Below are 13,205 nucleotides of genomic sequence, written 5' to 3'. Positions count from 1 at the left end.
GCCGCCACGCCCCCTCCCATAGACTTGTATTGTGGGGGCGGGCCGTAACGTCACGATGCTCCGGCCCCTCCGGCTGTAGCGGAGATCCCGGGGGTCCCCAGCGGTGGGACCCCCGCGATCTGACATTTTATCCCCTATCCTTTGGATAGGGAATAAGATGCTAGGGGCGGAGTACCCCTTTAAAGAGATTTGTAAATTACTTCTATTAAAAAATCTTAATCCTTCCAGTACTTATCAGCTGCTGTATAATCCATTTTAGGAGCAAATCCCCATCAGCTGTCATCAGCTGCTGTTTGATTTTCTTTTTGAATTTCCTTTCTGTCTGACCACAGTGCTCTCTGCTAAGTATTGGAAGGGTAAAGATTTTTTATTAGAAGTAATTTACAAATCTGTTAAGCTTTCTGGCACCAGTTGATTTACAAAAATTTTTTTCTAGTGGAGTACCCCTTTAAGCTTGAGGCTGTTTAATATTTTTAATAACTTTTCAAATAATAAATCTTTTCAAGTCCCTCCAGGAGAGACTTTTATAAGCAATGATTAGATTGCTTATACTTAAAGGGGTTCTCCACTGCTAGACATCTTATCCCCTATCCAAAGCAGCAGATCTCCCGCAGCACCAGGTGTTCTAAACAAACGCCGGGTCCCCGCGGCAGTGGTCGTGACGTCTCGGCCATGCCCCTTGTGACATCACGTCACGCCCCCTCCATTCATGTCTATGGGAGGGGCATGTCTGTCAACATGCCCCCTCCCATTGACATGAATGGAGGGGGCGTGTTGTGACGTCACAAGGGGTGTGGCTACGACATTACGATCACTGCCCCAGGAACTGCCACACAAAATGTTCAGAAAGCTGGAGCATCGGAGTACCCCTTTAACAATCCTATGATATTGAGATCGGCGCTCTGTTAGTACAGTCTGCCTGAGGTAATGTCTGCTCCATTACAGGAGCAGCACCTTACACCTCTAAAATGTGACTGTAGGGGGCGATCATTTTTCAGGGCAGCCAGAGGCCTTCTGAAGGCCTCTGGCTGGCCTGAAAATGATTGCCCCCTACAGTCACATTTTGGAGGTGTAAGGTGCTGCTCCTGTCATGGAGCAGACATTACCTTGATCACTGATGTCTATATATTGTTTAGCAAAGGCAGTATTTTGACCTAGCAGGTAAAGAGTAGCAATAATCCCCACTTCCCCAATCCATGTGCTCCAGTGGTCCCTATCCCGGTCCTCGAAGTCCACAACACTCTGGCTTTTTCCATTTTTTCCATTGGAACAGAACAGGGAAACATTCTAATCCTGGACTGTTGTGGACTTAAAGGGGTTATCCAGGAAAAAACTTTTTATATATATGTATATATATATATATATATATATATATATATATATATATATATATATATATATCTCAACTGGCTCCAGAAAGTTAAACAGATTTGTAAATTACTTCTATAAAAAAATCTTAATCCTTTCAGTACTTATGAACTTCTGAAGTTAAGGTTGTTCTTTTCTGTCTAAGTCCTCTCTGATGACACGTGTCTCGGGAAACGCCCAGTTTAGAAGCAAATCCCCATAGCAAACCTCTTCTAAACTGGGCGGTTCCCGAGACACGTGTCATCAGAGAGCATTTAGACAGAAAAGAACAACCTTAACTTCAGAAGCTCATAAGTACTGAAAGGATTAAGATTTTTTTAATAGAAGTAATTTACAAATCTATTTAACTTTCTGGAGTCAGTTGATATATATAAAAAAGTTTTTTCCTGGATAGCCCCTTTAAGGATGGGGATGGGGACCTCCGGTCCAGTGCATTGCTTGAGGGGACGGGCATAACACTTCTTGTGTCATGCTCCGCCCCCTCAGTTATGCCTTTTATTTATAAGCATTTATCCCTTTTTGCGGATCAGCCACACTGTACACAATATATGCACGGGTATACCATGGACTCAGGAAATCACTGTCCATTACAGAAGTGTTTGTGCAAAGATCTAAATGTGCAATTCTATACAGAAATATGTCTGAAAATAACAGTAGAGAAATCAGTTCTATATATAGTGCCCAGGTGCTAGACATTAAAACAGCGCCCCCTATAGGCTTAAAAAAACTATAATAATGTGGAAGACAGGAGAATCACAAATCACGATTTCCTTACATCGGTGTGGTCACTGTCTGAGGACCCTGCTCCGCCTTCAGGACCTCCCTCTCTGGTCACATGATCAGGACAGTCTTCACCTGAAACACTCTGCACTGCTTGAGGCCCTGCTTCTCCCACCATGTAGTTCTCCCTCCTCCACAGGGTGACGCTAACCCCTCACATGCAATTCTGTCCTCATTGCCCCCCTTCAAAGATAAGCAAGCTCAAAGAGGTACTCCCCTTTAAAAAATATTTGTTTGTTTTTAAATCAACTGGTACCAGAAAGTTAAACAGATTTGTAAATTACTTCTATAAAAAAAAATCTTAATCCTTCCAGTACTTATCAGCTGCTGTATGCTCCCACAGGAAGTTCTTTTTGTCTGACCACAGTGCTCTCTGCTGACACCTCTGTCCATATCAGGAACTGTCTGGAGCAGGAGAGGTTTGCTATGGGGAGCTGCTCCTGCTCTGGACAGTTCCTAAAATGGACAGAGGTGTCAGCGGAGAGCACTGTGGTCAGACCGAAAGGAAATTCAAAAAGAAAAGAACTTCCTGTGGATCATACAGCAGCTGATAAGTACTGGAAGGGTTAAGATTTTTAAATAGAAGCAATTTACAAATCTGTTTAACTTTCTGGCAACAGTTAATTTAAAAACAAATGTTTTCCAGGGGAGTACCCCTTTAAATACTCTGCCTGCTGTTGACTTTCACTAGTCTCAACTCCCCACTGCCCCGTCAACCACAACCCTGTCCTCACTAACACATGCATGAAGAGGTCACTGCGCCCCCCCCCCCACGCTCCTCTCCTGCTGCTGACCCAGGGCCTCCTCATAGGCCAAGCTACATGGCAGCTGCATCTGGTCACAGGCACAGGTCACATGAAGCTGTAAACAAGTATCCTTTCATCTCTGCGGGGGTGTTACCAAATGAAAGCCCCTTGGGCCCTAACCACCCAAGGTATACTATGTATCTGAGAGAAGACTCCGTTTGGGTTGATAATCCCTAGTCATGTTTCAAGGCTCGAGCACTGACTTACAGTAATCTAACTTCAGTAGGTGGCACTAGAAAGCAAGTTTTTGGAGGAGAACTACTTTGCATACATTTTTCCCAGGGAGCATTGCATGGCCCTCAAGACTCCCTACGCCAGCTTGGTGGTCCAAGATCTGAGACCAAGAATGTTTACATTCGACTCCATTCCCATTTGGATCCAGATATTAAGGAGCCTTCACACAGGTAATAATAATAATAATAATACACCAACATCCACCATGTGCCGAGTGATTCTGTAAGACGAGAGATAGTCAAGAGCGCCAATGCGGCCTTTCCCATCAAAATACGGTAGAAGATTCTAAACTTTCTGTGTCCGCGTCCGTCTGGGGTATCCGGGGCTCTGGGTGGGCCGTGAAGACTTTATCTACAATGTATATTTGGCATTCCAGAGGGATTTCATTCCTGTTTTGGAGAAGAAAAAAAAAAAGAACAAAAAAACCAATAAAACAACAACAAAACAACAATCATTAATAATTATATCATGAAAAATTTGTAACAAAAATGTAAAAATTTTATTCTTTAATATTTTATTGTTAAAGGGGTAGTCTGGCGATGAGCTTGTTATGTCATAGCCCCGCCCCCTCAATGCAAGTCTATGGGAGGGGGCGTGACATCATGAGGGGGCGGGGCTATGACATCACAAGCTCCCTGCACCGCGGCTCCAGTATTCGGAACAGTTTGTTCCAAACGCTGAGCAGCGGAGTACCCCTTTAAGTATTTTCTACAGTTTTTTTTTTTTTTTGTAGTATTTCCAGCTATGGTTATATTTATTTTACTATATTATTTGTGTATCGTATTTTTATACAGCTTTTATACCTTTTTGGGAATCTTCACAAACAAAATAGAATTTTTTTCTTTTTTTTTTAATTTAATTAAAAAGTAATACTTTATATTTGCATTATATTTCCTTTTTTTATGTAGCGTTCCAAGTTATCTATTATAATTACATTGTATTTATTTTCTTATGTTTCTTATGTTATGTTTAATACTTAATACCTTTTTGGGGAACTTTTCTACTGTTTTTTTTATGTAGTGTTTCAAGCTATGGTTTTATTTATTTGACAATATTTTTGTGTATCATATCAATATATCGATTGTTATTGTTATTATTTTTTTTTTATTATGAAAAATATATTAAAATAAATTAATTTATTGTATTCATTTTCTTACTTTTACATTTAAAAAAAAAATGTCTTTCCTTTTCCTCCGAACCTTTGAGCTCGAATTAAACGTGTTGGATGCAGCATTTTTTGGGGTCTTTTTTTTTATTTTTTTTTCGCCATTTGTTTTGAACTAACTCCTATGTGTATATCTATAGATAATGTGGATACAAAGTGAGGCCTCTTTCCATGCGAAATCTCACGGATAATAGACCTTATGTAATTTTTAAGAAGGATCACAGATGGTTTTTAAATAATCTAAAGCTGGCCTGAAGCTTAATTTTTTTAGATTTTTTTATTTTTTAATTTGAAATGTTCAGCTGGCGGAAAGCATTTTATTATAAGGAGAGGAACGCAGCACAACACAGTGGGGGCCCCTGGAGCGTCGAAATAGGAGATTAACGTGGAGAAATATTAAAAGGCCCAAGATATTAACAAAGGCGGCATAAGACGTCTTTTCACTCGACTGAAGGGAGAGTATTACTTTGAAATGGGTTGTAAAGGAGGATTCAGAGGAAAAGAAAGGAATCTTGGGGAAAATAGGTCAGCGCACAATGTCTGAACAAATCCAGCACTGAGATACATTTGTTGAATTTTTCATTGCAAAAAACAAAAAAAAAATATATAAACAATAAAAAAAAAAAAGAAATAAAAATAGCCAAAGTAAATTCTACCAAATAAACAATGTGTCTATAGCTGTGATAAAACTACAACCTACAGCATGCCCGGACAGCCGTTGCTGGTTTCGTACTTTCAAACATTGAAAGGTTCATCTAGCGGGAAGCTGGGAATGTTGGGGCTGAGCTGTGCCCGCAGCTGACAGCCGCGAGTACAGCTCAGCCCAGCAAGGAAGGAGTTAAATAGCGCTGCTCAGCAGTGCTAGTTGAAGGGGTACTCCGCTGCTCAGCGTTTGGAACAAACTTCCGAAAGCGGGAGACAGCGCCGGGAGCTTGTGACATCATAGCCCTGCCCCCTCATGATGTCGAGCCCAGCCCCCTCAATGCAAGTCTATGGGAGGGGGCGTGACGGCGGTCACGCCCCCTCCCATAGACTTGCATTGAGGGGGCGGTGCGTGACATCATGAGGGTGCGGAGCTATGATCCCGGTGCCGGCTCCAGCGTTCGGAACAGTTTGTTCCAAACACTGAGCAGCGGTGTACCCCTTTAAATCCTTTGGGGGGGAGGGAGCAGGGTGTATACATTATACAGCCATCTATATGGTTGTTTTATGTATACAGTGAAGAGAGTGATACTTACCATCTCGTTGCTGGTCCGGGCCTCTTCTTGTCTGCCCCTTGTCACATCATCGATAGAGGCGGGGCTACACAAGAAGATGCCTGGACGAGTGATGAGAAGGTAAGTATCCCACTCTTCACTGTATACATTATACAGCCATATAGATGGCTGTTTAATGTATACACCCCCCTCCACCGAGGAGTTAACAAGCGCAGCTTAGCAACTCTAACTTAACTCTTTACTTGCTGGGCCAGCGCATAGCCCTCAGCCCAGCAAGATGTTGCAGAAAACCAGCTGGTTTCCTTTGACAAAAGAGTTAAAGGGGTTATCCAGGAAAAAACTTTTTTTTTTTTTTTTTTTTTTTATATCAACTGGCTCCAGAAAGTTAAACAGATTTGTAAATTACTTCTATTAAAAAATCTTAATCCTTTCAATTATTATCAGCTGCTGAAGTTGAGTTGTTGATTTCTGTCTGGCAACAGTGCTCTCTGCTGACATCTCTGCTTGTCTCAGGAACTACACAGAATAGAATAGGTTTGCTATGGGGATTTTCTTCTAAACTGGGCATTTCCCGAGACACGTGTCATCAGAGAGCACTTAGAACAACTCAACTTCAGAAGCTCATTAGTACTGAAAGGATGAAGATTTAATAGAAGTCATTTACAAATCTGTTTACTTTCTGGAGCCAGTTGAGATATATATATATATATATATATATATATATATATATATATATATATATATAAAGTTTTTTCCTGGAATACCCCTTTAAGTTTTGCTGTGCCGAACAGATGCAACGCAGACCGAACACTTTCCAAAAGTTTCAGAAAGCTTGCTTAACTCTAATGTAGGCACTATGGGGGGAGATTTATCAAAACCTGTGCAGAGGAAGAGTGGTGCAGTTGCCCATAGCAACCAATCAGCTCGCTTCTTTCATTTTTATGAAGGCCTGTGAAAAATGAAAGAAGCGATCTGATTGGTTGCTATGGGCAACTGGGCAAGTTTTCCTCTGCACAGGTTTTGATAAATCTCTCCCTATATCAATAAAATAATAGAAATATCCTGATGACTTCCTTTTTGGAACCAGACGCCCTGGGCACATGACATACCGCAGCAGCCTAACCCTAACAATCCCCTACTCAAGATACAGTGATCCCTCAACTTACAATGGCCTCAACATGCAATAATTTCAACATACAATGTTTTTTTCTGGACCATCATAACTTGAAACCAGACTCAACATACAATGCTACAGACAGTCCAGATCTGTGAAACGTGTCACAACTGGAGGAACTAACCAATCAGAATGGGCATTTACTGGTAAATCCCCTGTATTACTGAAGTGTATGCACTGACTGGTGTCTGGTAGCACCCCCTACAGTACAGGGAGGTATTACATGTTCTGTACTCTTTACCTGTATTACTGAAGTGTATGTACTGACTGGCTATCTGGTAGTGCCCCCTACAGTACAGTGAGGTATTACATGTTCTGTACTCTTTACCTGTATAACTGAAGTGTATGCACTGACTGGTGTCTGGTAGTGCCCCCTACAGTACAGGGAGGTATTACATGTTCTGTACTCTTTACCTGTATTACTGAAGTGTAAGCACTGACTGGTGTCTGGTAGCGCCCTCTACAGTACAGGGAGGTATTACATGTTCTGTACTCTTTACCTGTATTACTGAAGTGTAAGCACTGACTGGTGTCTGGTAGCGCCCTCTACAGTACAGGGAGGAACTACAAGTTCTGTACTACTCCTTACCTGTGCCAGGGTTAGCTGCTCTTTTGGACACCAAGTAAGGTCGGCTCCATTTGGGACACTGTGTACTGTATAGGACCCTGAAGAAGCTCCTGTCCTCTACATAAACCATTGTTTCCCAACCAGGGTGCCTCCAGCTGTTGCAAAACTACAACTCCCAGCATGCCCGGACAGCCAACGGCTGTCCGGGCATGCTGGGAGTTGTAGTTTTGCAACAGCTGGAGGCACCCCTGTTGGGAAACACTGACATAGACAGCTCCCAGCAGATCTTTCTTACTTTTATATGTAAGGACTTTCTTTATCTATATTAGTTATCTACTTATTTTTTCTTTAATCCTCACTTTTTCCTATTTTTGGATGACATTTTGGGGGCTGGAAGACTGGAGGCCGGAATCACTGCCAAAGGGGTTTCACCTAAGTCCAGAGTAAAGGGTATGAATACTTATGTCACATGTTATAGTAAAGGGTATGAATACTTATGTCACATGTTATAGTAAAGGGTATGAATACTTATGTCACATGTTATATTAAAGGGTCTGAATACTTATGTCACATGTTATAGTAAAGGGTCTGAATTCTTATGTCACATGTTATAGTAAAGGGTATGAATACTTATGTCACATGTTATAGTAAAGGGTATGAACACTTATGTCACATGTTATAGTAAAGGGTATGAATACTTATGTCACATGTTATAGTAAAGGGTATGAATACTTATGTCACATGTTATAGTAAAGGGTATGAATACTTATGTCACATGTTATAGTAAAGGGTATGAATACTTATGTCACATGTTATAGTAAAGGGTATGAATACTTATGTCACATGTTCTAATAAAGGGTATGAATACTTATGTCACATGTTATAGTAAAGGGTATGAATACTTATGTCACATGTTATAGTAAAGGGTATGAATACTTATGTCACATGTTATAGTAAAGGGTATGAATACTTATGTCACATGTTATAGTAAAGGGTATGAATACTTATGTCACATGTTATAGTAAAGGGTATGAATACTTATGTCACATGTTATAGTAAAGGGTATGAATACTTATGTCACATGTTATAGTAAAGGGTATGAATACTTATGTCACATGTTATAGTAAAGGGTCTGAATACTTATGTCACACGTTATAGTAAAGGGTATGAATACTTATGTCACACGTCATAGTAAAGGGTATGAATAGTTATGTCACATGCTATAGTAAAGGGTATGAATACTTATGTCACACGTTATAGTAAGGGGTATGAATACTTATGTCACACGTTATAGTAAAGGGTCTGAATACTTATGTCACACGTTATAGTAAAGGGTATGAATACTTATGTCACATGTTGTAGTAAAGGGTATGAATACTTATGTCACATGTTATAGTAAAGGGTATGAATACTTATGTCACATGTTATAGTAAAGGGTATGAATACTTATGTCACATGTTATAGTAAAGGGTATGAATACTTATGTCACATGTTATAGTAAAGGGTATGAATACTTATGTCACATGTTATAGTAAAGGGTATGAATACTTATGTCACATGTTATAGTAAAGGGTATGAATACTTATGTCACATGTTATAGTAAAGGGTATGAATACTTATGTCACATGTTATAGTAAAGGGTATGAATACTTATGTCACATGTTATAGTAAAGGGTATGAATACTTATGTCACATGTTATAGTAAAGGGTATGAATACTTATGTCACATGTTATAGTAAAGGGTATGAATACTTATGTCACATGTTATAGTAAAGGGTATGAATACTTATGTCACATGTTATAGTAAAGGGTATGAATACTTATGTCACATGTTATAGTAAAGGGTATGAATACTTATGTCACATGTTATAGTAAAGGGTATGAATACTTATGTCACATGTTATAGTAAAGGGTATGAATACTTATGTCACATGTTATAGTAAAGGGTATGAATACTTATGTCACATGTTATAGTAAAGGGTATGAATACTTATGTCACATGTTATAGTAAAGGGTATGAATACTTATGTCACATGTTATAGTAAAGGGTATGAATACTTATGCCACATGTTATAGTAAAGGGTATGAATACTTATGTCACATGTTATAGTAAAGGGTATGAATACTTATGTCACATGTTATAGTAAAGGGTATGAATACTTATGTCACATGTTATAGTAAAGGGTATGAATACTTATGTCACCGCAATACTTAACTTTTCAAAAAGTTGACTCATTATGAATGGCACCTAAACATGCACAACAGCTGATACTGCTAGTGACGTCCCTTTAAGTCAGTGCTTCCCAACCAGGGTGCCGAAGGCTGTCCAGGCATGCTGGGAGTTGTAGTTTCGCAACAGCTGGAAGCAAGGCTGGTGCAAGGATTTTTGCCACCCTAGGCGAAAGCTGATTTTGCCAACCATTGACCCCGTCCATTGGTTCCGCCCTTTGACACACCCCACTAATTAACTTACTAATGGGGGTGATACACTGTAACAAACCTTCTCCTCATGTAATCTCCTTACTACTGGGGTGGCACACTGTAACCAACCTCCTCCTCATGTAATCTCCTTACTACTGGGGTGACACACTGTAACAAACCTCCTCCTCATGTAATCTCCTTACTAATGGGGTGACACACTGTAACAAACCTCCTCCTCATGTAATCTCCTTACTACTGGGGTGACACACTGTAACAAACCTCCTCCTCATGTAATCTCCTTACTACTGGGGTGACACACTGTAACAAACCTCATCCTCATGTAATCTCCTTACTACTGGGGTGACACACTGTAACAAACCCCCTTCTCATGTAATCTCCTTACTACTGGGGTGACACACTGTAACAAACATCCTCCTCATGTTATCTCCTTACTACTGGGGTAAAACACTGTAACAAACCTCATCCTCATGTAATCACCTTACTACTGGGGTGGCACACTGTAACAAACCTCATCCTCATTTAATCTCCTTACTACTGGGGTGACACACTGTAACAAACCCCCTTCTCATGTAATCTCCTTACTACTGGGGTGACACACTGTAACAAACATCCTCCTCATGTAATCTCCTTACTACTGGGGTAACACACTGTATCAAACACCCTCCTCATGTAAACTCCTTACTACTGGGGTGACACACTGTAACAAACCTCATCCTCATGTAATCACCTTACTACTGGGGTGACACACTGTAACAAACCTCCACCTCATGTAATCACCTTACTACTGGGGTGACACACTGTAACAAACCTCCTCCTCATGTAATCTCCTTACTACTGGGGTAACACACTGTAACAAACCTCCTCCTCATGTAATCTCCTTACTACTGGGGTGACACACTGTAACAAACCTCCCCCTCATGTAATCTCCTTATTACTGGGGTGACACACTAACAAACCTCCTCCTCATGTAATCCCCTTACTACTGGGGTGACACACTGTAACAAACCTCCTCCTCGTGTAATCTCCTTACTACTGGGGTGACACACTGTAACAAACCTCCCCCTCATGTAATCTCCTTACTACTGGGGGTGACACACTGTAACAAACCTCCCCCTCATGTAATCTCCTTACTACTGGGGTGACACACTGTAACAAACCTCCCCCTCATGTAATCTCCTTACTACTGGGGTGACACACTGTAACAAACCTCCTCCTCATGTAATCTCCTTATTACTGGGGTGACACACTGTAACAAACCTCCCCCTCATGTAATCTCCTTACTACTGGGGTGACACACTGTAACAAACCCCCTTCTCCCATGATGGTGGTTCTGGCTGGGCAGGTGCTTCGGATAAGCGGCAGGTGGTTCAGTTTCTGGCTGGTTACTAACTTTCTTGCAGCAGGCAGAGCGGCGCCCCCATCAAGAGGGCGCTCTAGGCTGCTGCCTATTTTGCCTATAGGCAGAACCGTCCCTGGCTGGAGGCATCCAGGTTGGTAAACACTGTTTTAATGGATTATAATAGACAGGTAATGATTAAACCTTATTAAAGCAAAGCCCATATAGCAATAAAAAATGACTTAAGACTAAACCTCTCAGAGCTATTGGTGCTGGGAGATGGGAAGGTGGGAGAGGCTTCCAGGCGAGAGGCACCGTGCAGGGAACAGGGCGGAGTCTCTTCAGGACAAGCAGGCAAGAGGTTTCCAGGTGACTTAGCCAAGGGACTGCTTAGCGGGGACAGCTGTACAAAGGAGACAAATGAGAAGGAAGAAATGGGACAAGGGGCCACACATTATAATACTGGACATACCAACAAGAAACAACAAAGAATGACAAAAAAAAGAAGGTTCGTTCTGGGACTGTGCTTCCTGATTGGTCCTTAATCTGCGTATCGTAAACAGCCCTGTACCTGCCATCTCCCGTAACTTTTCAGGATTAATTGTCGTGTATGTGTACATGAGGAGCAGCACAATTTTGTGTCCATTATGTATCATGTTTATGACATTTTTCACCAGTTTTCCCCCCTGTAGGCTCCATCTCTAATATTCAGTTGTCCCTGAACTAGTGGGCTGAGACTTTCTGCTACAATGTCTGTGTTACATTGCACCCTCACAGAGGAGGAGATCCTGTCCCATTATATCTTCATAGAACACCATCAGAAGCAGGAGATTAGCTGCTATGATGTCTCCCATAGACTGCACACACTTACACACACAAGAGGAGATCTCTATAGCACAACCATTAGAAGCAGGAGATTAGCTGCTATGATGTCTCCCATAGACTGCACACACAAGAGGAGATCATGCTTCATTTTATCTCTATAGCACAACCATTAGAAGCAGGAGATTAGCTGCTATGATGTCTCCTGTACACTGCAAAAACACACACAGAAGAGATCATGCTTCATCATAATCTAAATAGAACACCCTCAAAGGGGGAAGAGGTAAGCTACTATGATGTCTCACATACACTGCATACACACATAACACAAGATCCTGGTCCCACTAAGTCTCAAAGCAGGAGATTAGCTGCTATGATGTCTCCCACACACTGCATACACGCATAACACAAGATCCTGGTCCCCTAAGTCTCTATAGCACACTCTCCAAAGCAGGAGACTAGCTGCTATTATGTCTCCCATTCACTGCATACACGCAGAAGATAAGATCCTGCTACATTTATATCTATAGCCCACCCTCAGAAATAGGAGAGTAGATACTATGATGTCCCCCGTACACTGTATACACACAGAAGAGAAAATCCTGCTACATATATCTTTATAGCACACCCTCAGAAGCATAGCAACAACGAGGGCATCATAGAGCAGTACTAAGTAGTGTAAGCTGTGAATGCAGTATTAGGGAACATGTAACACTAAAGCATTCCGCATCTTGCCTGTGTCACTCTTCAGCCACTCCATAGAGTTACATAGACAGCTGTAACCTGATCCATTCAGTGATCTATCTCTAGATGGATTTGAAGGGGTATTCTTATCTCCTCTCATTGCCACATGGTGACTGCCGGAATTGTTACGCAATTTTTTGAAAGTACCATTAAAATGAATGGGAGTTGCACAAACGGCGTGGCCCTTCAAGGGGTAACTACTGTAAAACTGTGTTAATACATTAGTACAGAATGTTCCATTGTTTTTTATCTACATACAATAGGGATCCAATGTTTACATTAACTTAAAGAGAGGATCAAAGTGACCCCCCTCCCCATAGGCCTCCTGCTCCTCCGGCTCATTAACTGTATCATGTGTGAATATGGGAATGCAGTCCTTGTTGGGAACAGCTAATTTTGCTTTACTGCCAAAAATATAGGTCTCTGGGGAACGAACCAAACATAGAATGATATCTCACATTGTGAGAGGCCTGGGAATAGTCACATTCAGGGAAGCTTAAAATAAAGGATGAGGAACAGGGTTTCCTGTCAATGATTCAACAAGAAATA

General features: G+C 41.2%; 1 protein-coding gene across 2 annotated transcripts in view; it reads right to left on the bottom strand.

Annotated features, from left to right (window-relative positions):
* Nucleotides 1–3,206: 3,206 nt before the first annotated feature.
* The window catches only part of LOC130285534 (regulator of G-protein signaling 11-like), a 115,268-nt gene continuing 105,269 nt past the window's right edge, over nucleotides 3,207–13,205 (bottom strand). For both annotated transcript variants that reach the window (XM_056537051.1, XM_056537050.1), the window contains 2 exons: nucleotides 11,345–11,493; nucleotides 3,207–3,577 (listed from right to left, as the gene is read on the bottom strand). In XM_056537051.1, coding sequence (XP_056393026.1) covers nucleotides 3,454–3,577; nucleotides 11,345–11,493 — 273 coding nt within the window. In that variant the 3' untranslated portion in view covers nucleotides 3,207–3,453. The remainder of the gene's footprint in view (nucleotides 3,578–11,344; nucleotides 11,494–13,205) is intronic.

This window comes from Hyla sarda, chromosome 8, assembly GCF_029499605.1.
Source record: "Hyla sarda isolate aHylSar1 chromosome 8, aHylSar1.hap1, whole genome shotgun sequence".
NCBI lineage: Eukaryota > Metazoa > Chordata > Amphibia > Anura > Hylidae > Hyla > Hyla sarda.
This window is presented reverse-complemented; position numbering and strand designations above follow the sequence as displayed.